At 42.6% G+C, this 23,112-nt stretch overlaps 1 protein-coding gene across 2 annotated transcripts in view; it reads right to left on the bottom strand.

Moving 5' to 3' along the window:
* Positions 1-2,636: 2,636 nt before the first annotated feature.
* The window catches only part of CSGALNACT2 (chondroitin sulfate N-acetylgalactosaminyltransferase 2), a 32,895-nt gene continuing 12,419 nt past the window's right edge, over positions 2,637-23,112 (bottom strand). For both annotated transcript variants that reach the window (XM_055805997.1, XM_005243565.4), the window contains exons 2-8: positions 18,161-19,412; positions 10,135-10,351; positions 9,493-9,594; positions 7,694-7,872; positions 5,970-6,064; positions 4,447-4,528; positions 2,637-3,282 (exon numbers count right to left, since the gene is read on the bottom strand). In XM_055805997.1, coding sequence (XP_055661972.1) covers positions 2,990-3,282; positions 4,447-4,528; positions 5,970-6,064; positions 7,694-7,872; positions 9,493-9,594; positions 10,135-10,351; positions 18,161-18,818 — 1,626 coding nt within the window. In that variant the 5' untranslated portion in view covers positions 18,819-19,412 and the 3' untranslated portion in view covers positions 2,637-2,989. The remainder of the gene's footprint in view (positions 3,283-4,446; positions 4,529-5,969; positions 6,065-7,693; positions 7,873-9,492; positions 9,595-10,134; positions 10,352-18,160; positions 19,413-23,112) is intronic.

Below are 23,112 nucleotides of genomic sequence, written 5' to 3'. Positions count from 1 at the left end.
ACAGGCTGTTGGTGGTAAAACCATCTCCGCTGCAGACGCACGCAGCGAGGCGCGTGTACCGAATCCAGTACCACACGGCAGCAAAACATATCCCAGGAGATTGCATGCTTAAAATTATTCTTCTTGTTCTTCCAGCCACTGGGCTGCGAGTACCTTGCACTGACTTACCACAGCGCACAGCCTGTACCAGGTTCTGGCTTCGGTGACAGCTGCAACAGGCGATGGCTGCCCACACACCCCCAGGCGGCCCAGCCGACGTGTGCCACAGCAACGTGCTCTTACGCAGGCAGTTATCGCAGGGAGCTGAGCTGCAGCAAGAGAAAGACCAGGTCTCCAAGGGCCCCTGAAAACTCAGTCATCAAAGAATCAGTCATTCGGACCGCTCGTGTCAATACCCAACCCTGCCAGTAACTATTTCCAAGAGCCCTGACTTCCTTTTAACCCCAATGCATTCACTTCCACATTTGGGGATGACGAATGGAAAGTAAGTTTTCAAAAGTGGTTCCTGTTGACTGAGTTCAGCTCCAGATTTCCATCCAGGCGGATGCCTTCCACCATCGACAACGCAAACCGCTTTTGATCACGCAGTTGCAGACAGTTGACATGGTTCTCCTTCCTTGCTGCTGACCATAAGCCCAACCACCCAAACAGCCAGATCTCTCACCTTCTGCTACCAGTACCAGTAGTCTGTTGCATTTCCAAAACACAGAAACTGGGACAACTGGATCCTTCTGGGGTAGCGGCTGAGTGGCAAGAGCTGAGCTGCAGCAATACTCAGCACCTCCGCACTACCCCAGCATCCTCTGCAGCCTGTGCCAAGCAGCACGGTGGCAGTCAGAGGCATTTTTGATGCTTATTCTTGTGCAGCAGAGCAGTAGAGGCTGAAGTTTTAAGGGCTGGAGTCTCAGTAGAAGGTCCCACTTACATCTTTACCCCAAATCACCACACCTACGTAGCTACTCTTTTCCTCACTGGTACATTTTTGTTAGGAACCACCAAGATACCTTACCCTAAGGTAACATCTGGTGTAAGTTTAAGTTGTCCAGGGTACTAACTCTGCACTTTCATACCTGGTCTGGCTAGATACCCACTTGAGAGGCAAAAATGAGCTGGTTGTACTTCTTGCTGCAAATACTCTTCCTTGAATCTGGCACATCGTCTGCCTTGAAAAATATTATCGTAAAAACTGCAAAATATTATTGTAAAAACTTATTTCAAAAAAACAGCTTAAAACAATTTCTGAAATGCAGAAATTCCATTTATTATATTGAGAATAAGAATTGCAAGTCTTGCAATGCATTCTCTTCACTCTAAGTACAATACAGTACACTGTTCTCCACAATAAGTTACAATAAAGGCAAATTTTATATACATATAAAAAGGATCAGTGCCCAGAACTATTTGCACAGCGTATCTGCTATTCAGAAATCCACCATTTAATTCTTAAGTTGCCTTCAGAATTCTTGAAGCAAACTGGATTTATAAACAGATCTTAATTACCTGGTTTAAGAAGGGTTTTCAACTAATTTCTAAATTCAGTGGAGACCATGCAAATGGCTTAACCCCTGAATTAGCATTCTCAGCATTCATTCTATAAAGAAATGTATTAAAAATGAGGCATGCCATATGGTAGCATATAAGACAACATGGAGAAAAATGACCTGCCTGCATTTAAACTGTTTATGCATTCCAAAATACCCAAAAGGGAAGTAGCGAAGTAGTAGTGCCATTGTACAAGGCACTAATGAGACCACAGCATAATTCTGCTTATGCATGCTCAAAAAAACAAATGGACAAGCAAACAAAAAAACACCAAAAAAAAACCCCCAACCAACAACCCAAACCCCCTAAAACATCCTCAAACTGAAAAAGTGTGAAGAAGAATAAGGCTACTAGGATCATCAGTGGAACAGAGACATTGTATGAAGAAAGACTGTAATAGCACTTGCTTTTTCGGTCACTACAACAGCTAAGAGTATCTATGACTGCCTTCCAAAAATGTCAGGAAAATGCCAGAAAGAGAAGAAGAAACCAAAAGGACAATACTGGCATAATAGCAAATGGGCTGCTTGTAAATTTATATGGGAATGAAAAGATGGCTCCTCAATGTAAAGGATGAGATGTACAGGCAGGGCTTCTGAATAAGGAGGGGGGGGGGGGGGGGAGGGGGGGCAAAAATCTTTACATGAATGAGTTCAATAGCATTGCTCAGTTTATAGAAGGGATTCTGTGATGTTGCATCTACTGTGGGAAAAGACTCGACCCAGAAACACCCAGCTGGAACATTCCCAACTTGTCTGATACCACCACTGAGATAAGAAGGTGGTGTCTCTTTTGCAGTGTGAAATTACATTACATGCTCTAAAATTCCACTTTAAAAGATTTTCATTCCCCCCCACCCCCCATGACTTATTCTATATTCAACCATGTAAATGTCAGTTAATACAGGAAACACAGCGCCAAACCCTTGCTATGCAATCAGCAACCTGAACAGCTGGCACACCAGCCAGCACGCCCCGCATCCCTTCCACGGTGAGAGTCTTTTTCACACCTTTCTCTTGTTTCTACAATGGGGTGTAAGTGTAGTATCCTTCAAGTCACAGTGCAGTGAGCCATACAGACTGAAAATACTCAAGACACAAAAGATTACTTAATTTAATTTTTAAAATAATGCAAATATAAGAATGGAAATGTACCATGTGGAAGAGTGTTGAGTTGTACATTCCACTGATTTTTCCAATTGATACTGAAGACACTTTCCTCAAAATACATACGCTTTCCAATTTGAGGTGCTTGAACTCGCAAGATATGTAGGTCATAGCGTATCAGTCAAAGAATTACTCGGAAAACAAATACAAGAACCAAAAACCCTCTAAACTCTTCTTCACTGAAAAAAGAGAGGCACTGCATTTTTAAGCTGAATTAAGGCTGTAAAATGATGCTGGTTCACTGTGAATTTGAAGTCATCGAATGTCAAGGGGTTGACATTTTAACCCACTGCTTCGCTGTTAGTCCTGTAAGCCTGCTTACGGAGGTGAGTCTCGATCTCCTCCCTGAAGACCAGCATCCCAAGGTGCGAGTGAGAGGCCTCATTCATGGCTTTGGACTGGATACACATGCGGTACTGCTCTGGAGTGAGCTCGTCTGCACAATGTTTCTCATGCCAGAGGTGAAAGAGACCAGGGACCGGTGTCCTGATCACAATAAGGTCACCGTGCAAGTACTTTCTGTAAAGGTGAACATCCTCACCGCCCCAGCCTTTCACTTCCAAGTCAAAACCCCCTATAAAGACAACATCAGAAAAACGTTACTTCGGCACGCAGGCTCGGTGGAAGGCACAAAGAACGACGGTCCCTGTGTCATGCATTACCCGATCTGGTACGACATACCAGAAATTCTGGAGCAATTCACTTTTAAGTTCTCCATGCCAAAACGTGCCAAACTGAGGGAGAGGAGCTTCAAGCATTCCACATCCTTTGCAGTGGAAACCGCCCAGGGCACAGATCATGCATTGTTGGTGTCAGAAAGTCTCTTAGAAGAGCGTCTCCAAATCGTATTATGCATGACATCCCATGTGACAGCTGCAGAAGACTGCAGGCAAACCTCACTGGCTATGCTTGTGGGTTATTCTTAGCAATCATAATGGATTTTAGCAGCTGGAAAATGAAGCTGTCATGCACCATATGAAAAGCCCTCTCTAAAAATGCCAGCAATTACTCCACAGGTCACAGCTCAAAGAGCCAGATTAAGGAAAGGAACCTTTTCCACCACTTGGAGTTCTCTCGCCTTTCCAGGACCACAGTGGATACTGACCCAGACTCATGCGCAATTTCAAGACTTTAGAATGATGAAGGCTTCATTTAGCGTATAGCGCACACACGGCAGAATGACTGCTCTCAGAAGCCAGCCTGTATTCAAGCCACCGGGCAGCACACGGGGCTGTATCACCACACCTTCTGGCAGACCATCGCTCAAGTCTTCCACATTCCAGCGCCCCGAGCTGCTCTTCGTTCTAACAGCGTGCCACAAGAGGGTGCCAAAGCAGACTTCTAAAGCCTCGAACAACTACATTCAACTACTCAAGGTTATTTACAAGAACAAACTTTAATGCTTCTTGTCTACGTTAGTTGCTTACTTGAGGGGCACATTTCTTTAACACGACTAACTTGCTTCAGACAGTCACAAAGCACACAAAAAAATGAAAGATTTGTAGAAGTTCTAGAACGGAATGTTGCTATGAAAAAAATACTGTGACTCCCTCATCAAATGGGACATCAAAATCCAGAAAAAATTATTTATCTCATTGGTCAAACTGGTCAAGCAAGTCTGACTGCTAGGCATGGGAAAATAATAGAAATAAATGCATTACTTCTCTGTCATTAGATAAGAACAGAGAATCATTTTTTAAACACACAATTATTATTTTTTTCTAGAGATTCATCTTACCAACAGTCAGAAAGTCTGTCCGATATTGACAAGTCATCCCAAAGCCAAAATCCCGCCAGAAACCAGAATCCTTCTTGTGTACCTGCAATTTTAAAACAGGATTATTTTGAAGTGCAAAATACATTGAAGGAGATCCATTGCACTTGGTGGTGTAGAAAGCTAAACTCCTCCGATCGTTTGCTCGGTGCAGGGTGCATCATATAACACTTCTAGTATTTCTGTGTCACGCACAGATGTGAGCTTCCTAATTACCTGCTGTTCACTTCACCCTTTGCCATCCGATGCCAAATGCTCACGCTCACGTTTCCACTTTTACCTTTCCGCCACATCACCTCTATTTCCTATCTATCTGCTCAGACCAAGCAGTAATTTTTTTTTTAGTTTATTACCAAATCATCTGCTCCCAATACTCTAATTCCTACCCAGCTTCTAAGGTGACATTAGACTCTTCTTGTTCTGATATGACAAGAAAAGTAAGTTTTGTGATTGAAGTCAGCAACCGTCAAGTTGTTTGATTCAAAAAAGCCAAGAGCAGAGCCGTCAGGCAGGAGCTCTCTCCTCCCTCAGCTGTGACCACCTGAGGCCACAGGCAGAAACTTCCCTCCTAATTTCAGCAGGCTCTTGCTAGCAGCGTAGGGGGTGAGGGTTATTATGCTTTTCTTGTAGTAGGGCTGTGGCTCCTTTCTCTCCTCCAAACCTGCCTACCTCACAAGTCCCAGCTGCAAAAACAATTTTAATTTACACAGTCTCTTGAAAGAGAGTCAGGCTGGACACCGACTGCGGCCATTCCATCTTCAGGCAACAAAGCCCCAGAAATTCAGTACTCACTTCCTTCTGCTGAGCCCCAAATTATCGTTAAAACTATTCTCTTGGTGGGATTTATTTGCTTATTATTTTGACTGCAAGCTTCCCTAGAAGCAATGTTTCTCATTCCAAAATGAAGATGAAATTAGCAGTGGAACAGCCAAGGGTTCTGGCAGATGCTGGATGGCAAAGGTTAAGACACACAGCACAGCTGTCCACAGCATGAAAAAGGAACAGACTGAGCACACCTGGAGTTACACAGCACACCTCCTGCAGCTACCATTTGGTAGTTAGCAAAAAGAGTTGATAACGAGGGAAGCTTATCGAGCACCGTTCAGTTTTTTGCCTTTCACCGCTTCTTTGTTTGCTGGAACATAAGACAAAAGCTGCTGCCATGTTATGCCACTATCCTAAAATACTGGCTTTCCAAGCCAGAATTGAGCAACAGATCAGAACTACCAACTTCATTTGATTAATAGCATTCTTTTTTTAAAAAAAAAAAAAAAAAAAAAGGAAGTAGAACTGCAAGTTTATCTAAGGATGAATTTTGTACTGTTTAATAAGCTTTTCTTCCAAGTGCTTTGCCCATAAGGGAGAAAAGTGTTTAGATGCGCACTGCCGAAGTTGTAAGATGTCCCAAACAGATGATTAAGTTACACTTAATTTTGTTTTAATACAAAGCACAACTAATTCTATCCAGAATAAATCACACTGCTTACCAATTGTTGCTCCACAGGGGGTGGTATATCTTGGTTGGCATAGACAATAGCAGGATTATAAAGGCTGAATACCACAGGATAAAAAACCTTTTTCCCTGAAAATCAAAAGGTAATTGTTACTCACTGTGGGTATACTTTCTGAAGGCAACAGGAAACTTGAAATATTCTCTTTATGTAAAATATTAGCTATTAGCCATCTAGCGAAAATAAACAAACATAAGGTCTAACTGCTAGGATTTCCCATAATATCTAGTAGGGCAGAGCCTACAGTATCAAAAACAATCTATGTACACACACTTAATACATACGTTATAGGTACATATTTATATATAGTTATAGATACTTACATACAAAATTTTTTTATATACATTACATATCACAGTATCACATAAGACGACAGTGACAAATCCTTGCAATAATGGTATAAAGCTAAAAAATAACCACGTCCACGTAACACCTTGCAAAGCTTCAGTTTTATGGGCTTCCCTCTTTCCACAAGGATTTAAAAGCGTGTACATCCAGGATTGTCCTGCAAGGGCATCAAGCATCACAAATCCCCTGATCATGCTGTGACACTAGGTCTATACCTATTACAGAAACAAGACAAGCATTTTTCAAGGATCTCTTGCACTGCCAGTGCTGCAAAGGGACTGACGACAATCTACGAGAATACTCAGTACCCTGATTTGGGCATGAACACTTGAACGTGCAAGAAGCATTTTCAGATCTCACTTGAAGCAAAGGTGATAAACTTAGTGTGAATCATCAAGCAGCCTCTCAAACTACCTTCCTTGTGAAAGCTCACACGGCCCTCCTCTCCAAAGTTCTTCCAATTATTTATACGTTCATTTCATGAACGCATAAATACTCCATACTTCATTTCACGAAGTGCAGAGACAGGCAAAAATGGAAGAAAAAGCCAAGAAACAGAACCCAAATATCTGGCTTATAGCAGATTTTCTTGCCTGTTTATTATGTGAAGAAAAAGTATCTATTCATTCCAAATTGACATTTGGAGGAAATGGTTTCTGGCTGCAACAAATTTGGAATAAGAGTAAGCATTAAAAAAAGAACCCAAACAAATGTTTGACAGGAGAAGATCTTAACTAGCACACTTGTTAACTGAAGAAAGCTTTATCCTTTCTGGCAGAAGCTTGTAGAACCGGCAAGCTTCATACAAACTTGAGAAAAACGGTCAGAAAATTTCAGAGCTTGGGATGTAAACGTGGAACATTAGCTCAGTCTCTGTAAGGAGCACGGTGTGCAGTTCTACTGAAACCATTCGTATGTGATGTGTCTTGGCTACCCAAGCACGAGAAGACATAAACCAAACTTGTCAAGAGATTGCAGTGTAACAAAAGTCATCTTCCACCCTAAGTGCTACATTGAGTTCTGTTAGACAAATTTACATACATTCTTAATTGTTAAAGCAATTAAACTGTCCAGCTTTCCTTTAGACAGCCAGATCTTAAGAAAGTGTGAAAACTGTACTTACTGTACAAAAAAAAAGACAATGTGTTATTAAAACATGCTATGCTAAGGCAAAAGTTATTTCTCAGTCTAAATAGTACGGTGTTTTGTGCACAGAGTATTTTTCATTTTCCTACGTGCATGGTGTTGCATTAGCTCTACCACTCAAGATAGTTGTCTATATACTCAACACAGGTCAGTTTAAGCCAAACAAGACCACAAGACTCTGTTACAGCAACTGTAAAGGAACATACCGGGCTCAGCATTTAAGCGACAGCTGTTGAGGAACTCTGCTGTGAAATAAACATCAACATCACAGAAGAACATCAGGACCTCGCCTTTTTCCCAGGCTCTGGCGCCCATGTCAAGTCCTCTGCCTCGGTTAAATTCCTCATTCAGAGAGACAAGCGTGTAATTGTGGAAGTTAGTTTCTCTAGAAGAAAAGCAGAGCCAAACCCAAAATAAATCCGTGGAGGGGGCAGAAGGTACCATTTATACTTTTCCAGCATTTTACAGTAACTTCACTCCGGAAATTTTTTTTCAAAGGCAGTTGCATCATGAGGATGAGAAAAAAATACCTGTTCCGCTTAGCTGTCTATTTTAAACATTGAGACACTGTAAAAAGATGGACCTCAGTCTTTTATCTTATAACTTCACTTTGCATTTAATAGTTCAGATTAAAAAGGCCTTTTGGCAACTGACACGAACTACCGTGTTGTCTGAATTTACAATGCCATCTCACATTTGTCCCCACAAAGAAGTCCTGACTTGTAAGAAATCCAGAGCAGTATCTCTGTCTTCACTAGGTCAGAGGGGAGAGCAAACGGAGAGCCAGAGATCCGGCATCACGGAACTCATGGATGCCACCGCATCCCCGTTGGTTTGCTTCGCCTCGCTGTTTCATACGGCAGCACAGATGCCCGCGCCTGCTGAAGAAGAGGGAAGGAGCAGCAAAGGGAGACTGGAAACGCACCCAGGGAACATCTTCAAGCAAAGTTAAGCATCTACTTTGGAGATGCTTCAGAGGGCAACGCTTGCAGAGAACAGAGCGAAGACACTGGGCAGCAGCACCACTAGGAAGATAAAGAGCCAGACAAAAGCCCAGTGGGTTCACAGCACCACGAGAAGGGGCATCCCACAGGGAGTGCGGCAGGGCGGCCTCAGAAACTTGGGGCTGGGAGGCTTTGCGGGAGGAAGCAGAAGCACGCCTCCTTTCCTACAAGATGCTACACACGCCAGGCCCACGCGTCGTCCCATTTTAAGCCAGTGACACAACAGCCTCTGCCTGATACGTCTCGCCGAGCAGAGCCTCGGGCAGCGCTGCGAGGCAGGGATCCGGTGGGAGCCCAGCCTATTCCCGGCTAATGGGAACCAGCTCCCAGCGCGGGGGCGAGCTGGGGAGCTCAGGCACAGAAGGAGTCCCCTTGCTACACGGTTATAGGTACTATTACCTGTCCCGTTCCTCTGGAGCAAAAAAAAGCAACATCTGGGAATGTCACACCCGTACTACTGTCATGCTATTTGCTGCTGAGCGCGCCACGATGAAAAAGCATTTAAAGCCATTTTACAGCAGAGGGCAAGTTTCGGCCCAGTTACCTAGAGGACAGAGGGCAAAGCTCAACTTCTCAGACTCAGCAGCCTACCAGCCTACTTTGACCAGGATTCTCTTCCTTTTCACTAAATAAAATTGATTCTCCAGTGAAAGAACTATCAAAATGCGCATCCCAGTTTCAAAGAACTTCAATTCTGATCAATCTGTTAGCAAGACTGAATAATCGCTGCAAAACTCACACCTGTTGTTTTTTTGGACTGTCATATAGAAACCTCAAAGCCACTGCTATTAGTCTTTTTTTGGCCTATAGCTTGATTTTCAGCAGTCTTCTGTCAGACTTTTGCAACTTAAGCTGCAAAATGCCAACCAAAAAATAGCGTACTGTGAATAAAGTTTACTTTTCCTGTTAACCTGCAATGGACTATAAAGTTAATTCCTGTTATTTCATCTTTTTTAAATCCATTTTAAATGCCAATTAATATTGCTTGTATCGACACTTACCTAGCTACAGATTCTAGGATGCTTTTTACTTCTGATAGCCCATCTTGTCCAAAATACACCACTGTGAGGTGAACACGCTTATCCTGATGAATACACACATCCCTATAAGCACAAAGAGAAGCTGACATTAAAAAATTACTTGCAACACAACAGAAGCTTCAGGTACTTAAAAGCTATCGCATTTAAAAGTACTAGAAGATTTAAGTACTCTGGACAGACTTCAACTAGCTTCTCAGGAAAACAAGGAAAGATGTTTTCCCTCTTCTTTCCACAGCTATCCTGTTTGAATTGGAAGGTTCCAATACTGTGTGTCTCATTCCAACACCTTATTTTATAGGAAGGAGCTCAAAAGCTGATGTAAATACAAAAATTATGTCCAAGATCATCTGTGTCCAGGTTCACAACACCCCTGGCATTTGGTCTAAAAGGGGTTTTGGTGCAAACTGAGAACCTCTTAAATCCTTTTAGAAGGAATGTTTTCTCCATACAATAGGTTCAATTGCAAACATCCCAAGGCAGTTGCACACAATGTTGGAATCATTAGCTCTGTAGCAAATGCACCAGAACAGGAATTAATTTCAAAAAGGAAACAAAACACTGAAAATCAGCAACATAGCTCGCTATATAATCTCATGCACCTACCTAAAGTTTTGCATAAACTGTGCAAATGCCTCAGTTCTTCCAGCAAGAGGGACAATAATGTTAATGATTGATCTAGAAATATCGACAGTTTCACTCTTCACTTTCATGAGGGGTCCAAAAGGTCGGAACAAGGTGACATGTCTGTATTCCATGCCATCCATCTTCTTATAAAACAGCTCATACTGTGTCCCCTTATCTCTTTCTGTACGATAGTAACCTGAAGAATAAGTCACACAAGTAATTCGTAAAGTCAAAGATCCCAGCAATTGTATTTCAGAAACACTGTTTTTCCTAAGAACTATAAAGAAGGGAAAAATAAAGCTTTGGGGGCAAAGCTTCTGGGTTTTTTCAAAAACAAATAAATAAAAATCCACAAACCATTAGCAATCACAATCATCCTCCTACCCTCTTACACCAGACCTGAGAAACCATCTCAAACAAACTCCAGCTTCCCCTGCTTCTTAGAGACGACAACAGGTTTTATGGTCCTACATCAACTTCTGAGGCCGAATTAAGAGTTGGGTCTTCCCAACAAAAAGGGAATCCAAGTATTTGCTATGGAAAAGGATGGCTGAAATCTAATATTGCCTGCTGTCAAGCCCTTCGGTAAGCATCTTCCCGTGAGCTAGCCCACAGTACAAGCCGAGATCATCCGGCCAGCAATCAACACAACACAAGCTGTGGGCAGAACAAACGACACAATAACTCGCTTGACAAAGCCTGCAAAATCTGAAATGTGATATCTAAAAAAAATACCATGTGTGATAAATGCTGGAATGCTTTAACATTGTTTACACTGCTGACTACTAGCTACAGTGCTTTCTATTCAATAAATACAGACAGTGGTGTTTTACTACAGCTGTGGTCCTCTAAGGACATTTCTACATAGATGTAGCACTTTGAGAAAACAGTATCAGATCTCTGTAAATAGGATTACCTGTTTAGAGAGATTTCACTCCTAACAGGTAGGAAAATCCATCCCATTCAGAACACAGTCCCTTGATTTTGAGGACTGTTAAGGAAGCAAGTTGAGCCAACAGCCTCTCTAATTTTACACCACGAAGGAAAAGACCAAGGCTCATCCATAGCTTCGACTGAACAGAGCTCTGCCCTCTTCATCCCCTATCCACGCTAACCTGAGAGGATGAAGTGATGACAGGAAAATTCCTCCCACAGAACTGCCCTATACTCATCCCACCTCTGCTCTCCTCTCTCAGCCACAAGGAAAGGGAATATTCTACAGAAGAAACGTAACTAGGCTGTCAACTGAACAGCTCCCAGTGGAGCTGGCCAGGCAGGCTACTGGGAGAGCTATGAACAGCTGGATCCCCAAGGGCAAGGAACACCCCTGCCCGCGCACCATGCTCCCAGCACGTTCCCAGGCACCTGACCTGCCTCTGCTCCTGCCAGCCAGCCACCAGAGCTGCCGAAATCCTTGCCAGCCTCCCACCCAGCAAGGCAGCAGGGCTCAGCACAGCAGCACTGCTCTGCCGACACAAGGCACTGTCTTTTGTGCCCACTGTTGACAGTGACCTTCTTGTTGCTGTTGTCTTTTTCACAGCTGAAATCGAGGGGGGCCAAGATACGTGAAGGGAGCAGCCCTCAAACTTGGACAAACAAACCCAAGCTGCTCTATCTCAGGAACTAGAAAGAAGTGATCTTACAGCTTTGCTTCTCTCCCTATCTCCAGGCAAATATTCCTCCGTGCTCCCTCCCTCCCATCCAACACAAGAAGGAACATGATGCACACACCACCTTGCCCCAACTTTTCCCCTCCCCACCCCAGGCTCCCTTTACAAAGCCTCCTTTTCCCTAAATCTACCCAACACCCTCCGCATCCCTCTGCCGCAGCCTCCATCTCCAAACCAAACCCAGTTGGGTTCACTGGTGTTCCCCCTCCTCCCACCCCACAGCCCCCCGCACTGGGAGCTCCCACCCCCCCAGCAGGCACTGTCCCCGGGGCGAGCCACGCATGGGGACCCACTCCCATGTGGGGTCTCTGGGAGATGGGGTGCAGCACACCAGCCTGGTGCCGGCACGCTGGAAGTTAACAGTGACTGAATCTAACCTTCCAGCTGGAATGCTTTTTATCCTTAGAACAAAGTTCTGCGGTGCACTCCTTTAAGAGAGAGAAATCCACATCTATTCCTTTGCGAGCACAGAGCTGCGTAAGAGACGCACCACATTTTAATGCTCAGGAAAAGCACAACAGTCTCTAATCAGTATTAATTACACATATGAAAAGGGCATTTCCAACAATGGAAGACCGCAGCATGGCCTGTTAGAAGCAGAAAAAGATCCAAAATCCCTCTCAGTCCTTTCCCGCTCCGAGCCTTTGCGCTGCGCAGTCCAGAGCTGCAGCCTGAAAACAGCTTCTTGCGTCACGGCAGCAGCTGACGACTCGCACGCAATGCACAGCAAATACCCGGTACCGGCACTCCCGCGTAAAGTAACATTCAGTATTGCATACTGTACCCCTTTATCTAGGATCCAAAAGCTGTTTACAGACAAAAAACACCATTTATAGTGCAAGTGAAGTTTCAAAAAAGCATGTCATAGTTGGCAATAGCTGATCTTTAATCAAAGGATAAGCTTAGACGTCAGTCTACAACAGAAAGTTGCAGTATAGAACCAAGATTTCTAGATTAAAGTGACTTAAAAAAAAAAAAAAAAAAACACACACAAAAAACCACTGCTGTAGCTTCATAAAGGCCTTAACATGCAAGTCCAAATTTGAGTAGTGCCTTGCCAACATTCAATTGCTGGAATAGAAGATTCCTAACTTGAATCTCAACATCCTACCAGCACCACACTTATTTAAAATACTAAGTATGTGCTCCTCAAATCATTCTCCTTGCTATGAGCTAACCTCCATAGGTAATCTACTAATCTGAACACTTTTATAGGATTAAAGCTTCTATACACAGAAGCCAGAATTGAGAACAGCCAGAAAAAGAACCCACATCTGCGTTACTTTTTCATGTATTCAGGTTTTTAACACTTGGGACTGACTCACGTAATAAAACCTGCTATCTCACCTTCCAGCTAGCATACACTGGCTGCCATCCAAAACAGAGCTCTATAAGCAAGGAGGTAAAAAGGAGCAGAAATAATTTAACAGCTGTTACTCCTGGTCCATGAAGCTTTACTCCCCCCACAGAAGTTCTGTTTCTCACCAAGCAAATTAAATCTAGGAATACTGGGGATCAATTGCTATCAAAGCCAAAAAAGCTGTTCTCCTATACTCAAATATTTTTACCTTGTTTACAACTACCAAGAAAGCTACCCATAAAGTGTCCAAGGAATTTAAGACTATGTCCATATTTTTTTTAATTTTTTTTGTGTATTAAAATCCTGTTGAAGTTCCTGGGACACTGACCAGTTTGTATTATGCAGGACATCTGAAAGGGGCTGATCGCATACCAAACAGCCCCCACTGTTCTGTGGATGGCAAGGACTCACGAAGAGTTTGAGCTCGCAGCATTGGGATAATCTATTTTAACACGCCAAGGATGGATGGGGAGTCTTCCCTTGAGATTCAGACCAAAACATAGTTTCTGGCCTTTGCCCAGTTCCAACTGGAAACACAGAAGCAGGAGAAATGGACCCAAGACAGCAGCACTTGAATTGTGGTAGACATTCAATAATGAGACTTTCATTAGCTAATTGATAATTAACTGCTGAAAATATGTGGAAGCCTCTGTTTTCTAAAGGTTAAATATCTACCCAATGGAAGAACTTTTAATCTCTTGACAAAATGAACCCATTACACTGATAAACATAACCCAAATAAACCAGTTACACTGATAGAAACATACAGACAGATGTCCATGAAGGCTCCTTAGTCAGTTTTGCATCACTATTCAAGACTTTGTATCACAGGCTTCTGAAGAAAGAGGACGGACAGAGGCAATACTACTATATTCTTCCCACCTTACTTATCCTCTTTTTCTCTGTATTACCAAACACTGATCCCAAAGAAATCTATTTTTAATCCAGGGCTATTTTAGAATGCCCAATTCAGCAATTAGATTAATTGTTTGTAGTCCTAGGCCCCTTCATTTGTGAAAATATGTAATATTGCAACTTTTATCTTCTCCAGGGATATTTTTCATCCAAGGGGAACAGCATACTCCTGTTTCTCATACACTTAGATCAAATGGAAATATTAAGAAAAAAACTTCAAAGTGCTTCTCAAACAGCAACTGCAGAACAAGACTTGTTAAGGTCAGATTTTTGTTCTGTTAATATTAGAATTCTGGAAATTTCGTTCTGGGTTGCAGCAAAACAAGAAAAGGTAACAATGCAGCAAAGAGCCCCACAGAGCTGAGAAACTTGCTGATTTTCTCTTCATCAGCAGGGCAAGCCAAACAAGCCTTGTGAAAAATAATGTGGAGCTTTCAGAAAGTATCCTTGTAGTTACATTGCAAATTCTTTTTTTAACTTTTTTTACTTGGTGTTGTTCCCTGAAACCTGCCAATAGCCACAGTGTGGCTGTGGCAGCTCTGCCTAATGACAATTCCAAAACAGATTTGCATCATCACTTTGTCTTGCCACACTAAAAAAACCGACATCAGTTTGGATAACACTTGAACAGGTTACAGCTTCCTCGCACCACTGGGAGAAGTCAGACTTCCTTCATGTAGAGACCACAGAGGCTGAGCGTGCAGTGAAGGAGCTGCACGAACAGTTAAATTGAGGGCACAGACCAAAAAAACAAAGCAGCAACAAGGGAGTTAGCATCCATCAGCACGTATTTTGAAGTTCTTTGGTCCTAGGCAGTGCTAGAGTAATAAAAAAAAAATAAATCAGTAGAATGAGACTACCATGTATTATTGTGTAATTAAGTGCACTTTTTCAGAAAAGTTTATTCAGCGGATTTCTATTTATAAAACAAATTTAAATAGGCAGAAGGCAGATTAATTTTTAATTCATGTTTTTAGTCTTTGTTGTCACAAGTGACTCCAATACAGGTAAATCCTAAAACACAATGATGCTTTTACAGAACAAAACAGTGCTATTTCACTGATGGGCATCAGAAGCAACATAAATGCTGGGGAAGAACTGTGGACATGAAGAGATACCATTAGGTAAAACTGCCTATATGAAAAGAGATTCTAAACTTACTACGGACTCCAAATTCTCTAAGGATTTCCCAATACACCTGGAAGTACATACCACGAAAGATTAGATAGCTCAAGGTTTAGCCTAGCACTTCACAAGTCTAGGAAAAAAACCTGACATAATTCCCAGAACCAGACATCTTCCAACACAGGCGGTTCCTTCTGAGTATGGGGAAGAACTTCTTTCCCCTGAGGGTGACGGAGCCCTGGAACAGGCTGCCCAGAGAGGCTGTGGGGTCTCCTTCTCTGGAGACACTCAAGCCCGCCTGGACACCACCCTGTGCAGCCTGCTCCAGGTGAGCCTGCTTTGGCAGGGGGGTGGGCTAGATGATCTCCAGAGGTCCCTTCCAGCCCTGACCATGCTGTGATTCACCTACATGAAAATTTAGCCTGCTGAGGTAGGAAGCTAGAACACTTCTAGAATAAAAATGCCTTTTTCTAGTTTAGCTTGTACTTGTGGCACAGTTTTGTGGTTTTTTTGTAGATTGGTATGCGTTAGTTTTGAGAAAAAAATTCCTGCAAGTCAGAACAAAAGCAAAGCCAGTTTATATTAAGCGTAAAACATGATGGTTACATATTAATTATCATGTTTTCTCTTTTGCCCTAGAACCCACAAAAATAATCCACACACCAAGTTTCTCAGCCTCCTGTTTCAAACGGCAGAAAACTCTACTCTTAGTCCTAAATCACATATTACAAAGTATCAGCAATTGAAGAGGATACAGAACTTCAACTATTTGCTTTAACTCAAGCCAGCTTTAACAAACTGTTTCTCTAAGTGAGCAATGCTAATCTGAAACAATTTAGTTGTGCTCTTAGGACAGTAGCAGGACCTGTTGGGGCTTCGATAGATACACCAAATCCACTGTGAAACTGAATCCACCAGTTTATGACAGCTTAAGGGAGTAGTATTTCCCAAATAGGAACGCCTCAGCTTTCCAACTGGACTTCTATCAAAACAAGGATGCACAAAGTGACAATGGCGGCAGCGTGCTAGAGTCGCAGTGCTGTAGGGCAAGTGACCTGCAGGTACTACCACCAGTGGTGCCATTGCTCACCTCGAGTTTTGGAACAAGGTGGGGGGGGGGGGGGGGGGGGGGCAGGGGAGAAAGGTGTTAATATTCAGAAGCAACCTTTTTTTTTTTCCAGCCTAGTGTTTAAGTTAGCCAGTAGTATTCACACATACAAACACAGAGAATACCCACACAACCCACAAACTGTTTGATAAAAGATACTGATGTGTGTCACCATGGCTAACATACCATGTTATGGTGGTTATGTATGGTTCCTGCTAACATACCCATACAAGCACCAGCATAAAAATACTTTTTCTATAGTTCCTGTAACCGTATGCTTGAAGAGACTGCCTTTACAGCAACAGGAAATGAGTTTGATTTCCAAAAATAATTATCAATATACTGGGTGTGAATAGAGGCAGAGTTACAAAGTACAGTCCTACAGTCCCAAATGTGCCTGCTTTCTTGGGGGTGTTCAGTCATTACAGGCAATCCACTAAGAACAATAAACTGCTATTTTAGTAATGGTAAAAATCCACTACAGCGTAAAGCAGTACCTAAAACAAAGGAAAAGCAGCTGCACAATTAATATACAAAGAAATCAGTAAGAGGACTGCAAGAATGACCACCTCCAGATAAAACAGGATAGTTTTACGTGAAAACTGCAGGAACAGCCTAACACTGCGCTGACTGTGTTACACAGACACAGCTGAGTGGATTCCCCACCCCACCTTCTGGAAGGAAGAAGAGTCCCTGCATTAAACTTTAAACACAGTAGCTGTTAAAAGCGGAGACTTTTTGCACTACAGACCAATTACATCATCTTAGACTGAAAGAACGGATTATTTCAAGGCCAACAGTACCTCTCTCCAGCATGTTTGCTTAATAGTGCAGACATCAGTACTGCTGAGATCCAGGATCCCTTTTACAGTAATGTTCTTATAATACGGTCCAACTTTTGTTTTGTTTTGTTGGGGTTTGTTTGCGGTGATTTTTTGGTTTGTTTGGTTGGGTTTTTATGGCAGCATGAACTGTTTTTAATACTGTAAACACAAGAGAGGTACTAGAGCCGTTTTTTATAATACTTATCTCCATCAGCATTACGCTCTACCTTGAAAGCCAGCTTCTATAGGAATTGTCACTAATGCATCTTCTAAGGGTGTCACTAAGTGCTGAAAGCGTAACTGCTATATTTGCTTTTATAGTAATCTGTGTTCTGCTATTCGACTTACACGCACTGAGAGAGAACAAGAGAACAGTTCAAGGTCACACAGCTTAGAGGACCCCATAACTAATACACCACGAAGGGTCTATTCAGGACACCAAGTTCTTCAGCTGATGTGACCAGAACACGTTAGCCTACCAACGCTCTCCCTCTGACTTGAGCATGCCAACTCTTTAAAAAAAAAAAAAAAAGAGTCAAAAGCCTGAATATGAACTAAAAGTGGCATAGAAATGAGTGAAGAAAAACCCTGTAGCTTCATACTGAATAGCTTAACCACACTGGAACAAGAGGCATGAATCGATTTCTGCCTCCCGCTGCCACCAGTTCCACTGGAAGTCTTTCAGTTATTTAGTACCACAAGCAGTTGTGTCACACTGAATTCAGCTACAATCAATTATGAATGCCTCAGCATTTTAAGCGGATACAGCTTCCCCCGTACACTTCTTTTGCTAAGCCCTTCTTCTGAAATGGATTTCTTGCTCCTCACTCAAAATGTAAAATAATGAAACAGTAATATTCTCATCATTAGAAACAAAAGTTCTTACTGTGTAATTACTGTTCAAGGCTATATTCAAGTAGGTAAAACTCCTAAAAATACAAACATCATTAAATGCCTGCTGTGACATTCCGTTAATGGGCTGGAAAGCATGTAATACACATACCTTCTATGAAATCATTTTCACTATACAGCTGCCTCTCTCCTACTCCATCATCTTCATCTTGTCCATCTTCTTCATCTGGATTATTGATAACTTCTAGGCCAGCCTCAATAACTTCCACCAATTCATCGCGCTTATCTTTTCTAACGGGTTTCTCTTCCGGATGCCGAGTGAGCCCCATCTCCAGCTGGAATACTTTCATGGACGTAAAGCTTTCAAAAGGAATGACGCCATATTCACTAGGCAGTTTGGCCCCCATGCTCACCTCAGCTTTGTCAATCTGGGAATGAAGAAACTCTAGGAGATCATTGGGTGCTTGTTCTTTGGTGCCCTGGTAGTTCATACCATTGACCTTGGGGCTCTTTTTTTCCTGCAGGGATTTCAATTTGTCACTCATTTCCTGAAGTTCTTGCTTTAACTGGGCAATCTGACGTTTCAGACTAGTAGCTCGATTTTGATAGTGCTCTTCTTGTTCCTGCAAGAGAGCTTGATAGTATTCTTTACCCATGTTTTCTCCTACGACACCCGGTAGAGATCCATTACCATCTGTTTGTGGAGCACACTCAAGCAAATACATGAGCAAGACTAAACTGAATAGTAAAGCAAGGCCCACTAAGAGCCAACGAGTCCTGGCTTGAATTACTAAGCCTCTTCTGGGCATTCTCAAATTACTGCTGTTTCCAACCCAAAAAGGTGACTTATCTGCACATCCCTTCCAGGGAGCATCACCCCAGAGTTCAAAAGTTAGAAAGAGCGCGAAAGCATGACTGTAATAGTTACTACAGGTTTTGATAAAGTAGCTGATGAGCAGTTTTCAACCTTTGCCTTACTCGGGTGTCATTGCAGAGACACAAATCTGAAGTTCCTAGGTCATCCATAACCATCAACTACAAGTTTGGTTGACGCCATACAATTTGTTCAGGATTTCCTACCCCAAACAAAAAACCCTGCAGAGGGAGAGGAAGATGGAAGACACCAGGAAGGAGTCATATTTCCATTTCCTAATTCAGCCCCAGTTGAAGGGGTTTTGCCTGTTTGAAGTTCAGTGAGGAAAGTCTGCAAAAGTAATTTTATAAGCTTTGAACCAACAGCAATTTTTTTCCCCCCACTATGTGTAAGTGAGAGCAGTCTACAGCTTAGTAACAGTAACTTTCATCGACTAGTCTGGCTTCTCCTTTGGCACTTGAGTATTTTATTCCACTTCCCCTCCTTTCCTTGGAATCTGCGGTTTGAGTCAGCAAAATGAAGACAGAACCTAAAATTAAAAGAAAGGTGCACATTAGAACTACAAAGCAGCCAGTCATTTGGAAAATACAGGAACAAAGTCATAACACATGGATGCAAAAGACTTCTGGGGGAAGGGGTGGGAAATGAGAAAGAGAAAACATTGTTCCTTTCCATTGCATTACCCACCAGTGATTCCCTTTGATACAGTGTCTGGAAAATAGCAATATGGACAGTCTAATGAAATCCATTTTTCACATCGCTAGCTAAAGCAGTAAGGGCTCTTCTAGCCTCATCAAGTTTTATTTGCTTTAACTCCCCCATTCCTTCTTGGGTTTTTTTTTGTTTTGTTTTGTTTTCCTCTGTGGGAGGAAAAACACACCAACAAAACCCATGCCCTTCCTACTCCTCTGAACTAAAAAAAAAATATTCCAAGAACCACTCTGAAGCAGCAGCAGCTTGCGTTTCCATTTGCTTTAAGTAAATATCTTTTAGGCAATAATTATTCACGCACAAATAAAGTATTGCAGATTTAAAGTTCACAGGAACAGCATTTCAGAATAGGTCAAATTCAACAGAAATTTAAATTCAAATCCCAATTTGCAACTGATGAAAGGGAGCCTCAGACTAGCCATTCACTAACATTTCCACGTCTTGGTTTGGTTGGGCTAGCGTGAAGAGGCGAAGCCCGTCTGCACGGCTCACCCTCTCACACCGCTGGCCAAACCGGCTCCGAGGAAAAGCCCAGGGAAAAAGGCCACAGTTACGTGAGATGGGGGACAGCAGCAATCCTACCCAGCAATGAGCCCACTAAATTGCTAGCGGCCCTCTTCAATGACAGCAAAAAGAGCTAAGAGATAAGCTCAATGCATGCTAGGCCACTTTCAAACATTAATAAAATATTTCTCTTTAAAACTTGGTTGTCTAAAACAAGCAAAGCTCATTAACATTTATCCAATCCAGGGATGTACTATCCTACATCCATCTTGACTGTGTTGTGTCATTATTGTCCAGGGGAAGTTGTGGGACCCGAGTAGCTTCAATTTAGTTCCAGTATGCTTAGGAGATTAGAAAAAAAACTGCCCACTTCGATACTCTTCATATATGCTGGGAAAGATTGTTATCCAACATTGCCAGCAGCCCCAAACCCCATCTTCCCCTGTTCCTTGCAAACAAGTCACAGTGCCACGATGCACTCCACATGTTTACAAACACCTTGCAGTGTTTCTCCCCTATGTCCTTCGGGCATTTCTCCTTTCCCATTTGGCTTCCAGCATCGGGATTTTGCTTTAATAAGAACCAGGTAGCACGTATCAGTGGTATCATAACATTCAGCATCCTCATTTGCAAAAAAGCTCCAATTACGAGGCCTGAAAGACAATGTAATTTATTCACCAACACCAGAGCCTGCAATCGCTGATCCGAAGCTTGCACGCAAGTCATGCACACTAAATTTTGCAAGAGCTGCACACCTTGGAGTTGTCCAGCTGAAGTCTACAGGACTGCCTGAAGCAGTTACTAGTACTCCTAGTGCTGAAGTCCCTGCCTATGACCCAGTTAACAAATAAATTAGATATACATGCAGCTTAAAGGCAATAAGTTACCCAAAACTCAGGCTTTTCAAACTCACATAAAGCTACCAGACACTTTGGTACAAAATGAGTAACAGTTTTATCAACTGAATTCTAGAGGACATCTTTTTAAGCCCAAATAAGACAGCAGTTAGTCACTCCTCACTGCACAAACACATTATATAAATGCAAGTTAAATGCCTACGAAGAGCGATCAACACCAGATGTATTCTCAGACTATTGACCAGGGTCCAGATGTGGTGAATCAAGGGAGACAGAAGAAAAAACAATGTAGAGGATAAAACCAGTTCACAGAAATGATGTAATGCCACCCCTAGCTTTCTTTAGAACAAAGTTGCCCAATGTTTTTTCACATTGCTTCCTGAATTCTTGTTCTGTTAAGACCGCAAGAGGTTAAGCCACAATTAATAACGTAAAGAACCATACGTTTCTTTAAACTTAGACAAATGCTAGAGTGTACTAAAGCCATTCCTTGCAGAATGCTGGCACATCTTAGATCAGTCAAGGCATACTGAAAAATGATCAAACTACCTGACTTGTATAAAATATTGATAAATCCAGTCCCGTCTATTTTTCACTCCTTATTTCACATCTTACTACTGCTGTCAAGAACAGCAGCACTTTTGCATTGCTGCATACACAAACACAGCTACTGTACCACTACAGAAATCAGCCTTTCAAGTTTTGATGAGATGCTTTTGGTACAGAGGACAGGGCAGGAATGGTACCGGGGACAGGGCAGGGAACACGGCTAAGCCTTACAGCTCAGCAGGGCACAAGGAAGAGAGCTTTGTGGTTTTCCTTTACCTTTCTCCCCCCTTTTGCAGGATAAAGAAAGAAAATGAAGCATGTACTAGAAAGCAGGAGTTAATAATTCTAGTTAAGACTGTCTTAAGAGATTATTTGGGCTACCATGGTACAGTTTGTAACGGGCAGTGCAAGCAGCTGTAAACCACGGCCAGATTTGGTTCCCACTGAACCTGTAACTTAAAGGCGACTACGTCACACAACCTCCTACCACCATGGGCTTTACACAATCAGTAACTGTTGTTAAGTGACAAACAGACACCCCCGAAGCTGGGACATTAGCCTAGCAAGCCTTGATTCAATCCTCGCTCTACCAATAAATCGCCCTGTGTTCAACTTTGATGAGTCACTAAGTTGCTTTAGGTCTCATTCACGTCTTAGAAGCAAGTGACAACAGATTTCCTGATGTGGTGTCAAGAGGACACAATGTACAGGGAGATTAAGATTCCCCCAGACAATAGCAGGGGGCAATGAAAGAACAACTCTGTTCCTAATAACTTTCTTAACCGTGGCCAAATGTACATCGCCATGGTAAGCACGGATTAAGAAAGTCAGCATGCCTCCGCAGGGACTCGCCGCTCGCACTGCATCACCAAGGCAAGATCAACAGATTTATGAATAACTGCAGATTTCTGAGCCTTCCTACTGGCACTTCACCTATTTACACCAGCAGGCTGTTTTGTGGAGCACTGCCTTCAAGGGGTGCTTAGGGAACAGGAACAATAAGCCGCTTCTGAAGCAATGGAAACTACACGTGGTGGGCTGTAGAGAGCTCCTGGTGCTTTTCCTACTAGGCTCTAATTATTCCCTCATTAGTTGAAACCCTTTTCTAGTGAGCTAGTGACAACCTTATTAACAAGACAGCCTTTCTGCACAGAGATAGGCCTTGCCTGCTTGGCAGTTTTTGAGCGACACCGTAAAGAACAGCCATTTCTCTCACTACAGCTTCCTTGGGGCCCTTAAAGGCAAGGGGTGTTTGTGCAACCAGCTCCGTTACACAATGTTAAAATTATAAATTGCACACAGAGGGCTGAAGGGGTAAGTTACTTTGGTAAAGCAGCGGCGACTGAGTCCATTTAGACTTTTTTTTTCCCCCACCAGCATTATTTCTGCTGAGAAGAGTCATCATAAAGGAGTCAGACACAGATTTAATCTCGCATCCTTCAAGGAGTGAGTGAAGCAATTAAAAACCTTAATTCTCATGCTATCAGAAAAGAAGGGTTTACGAGCCCTCTATTTCAGTAGCCTCCCTTTTCAGAAAAGCACTAGTTTTGCATATTTGCAACCCAAATGTTATATGAATTAGGTCTGGCACAGCACTATTTTAGGAAT

The sequence above is a fragment of the Falco peregrinus genome, chromosome 1 (genome assembly GCF_023634155.1).
Source record: "Falco peregrinus isolate bFalPer1 chromosome 1, bFalPer1.pri, whole genome shotgun sequence".
NCBI classification, from domain to species: domain Eukaryota; kingdom Metazoa; phylum Chordata; class Aves; order Falconiformes; family Falconidae; genus Falco; species Falco peregrinus.
Note: the sequence above shows the minus strand (reverse complement) of the source record. Positions and strands in the feature narration are given on the sequence as shown.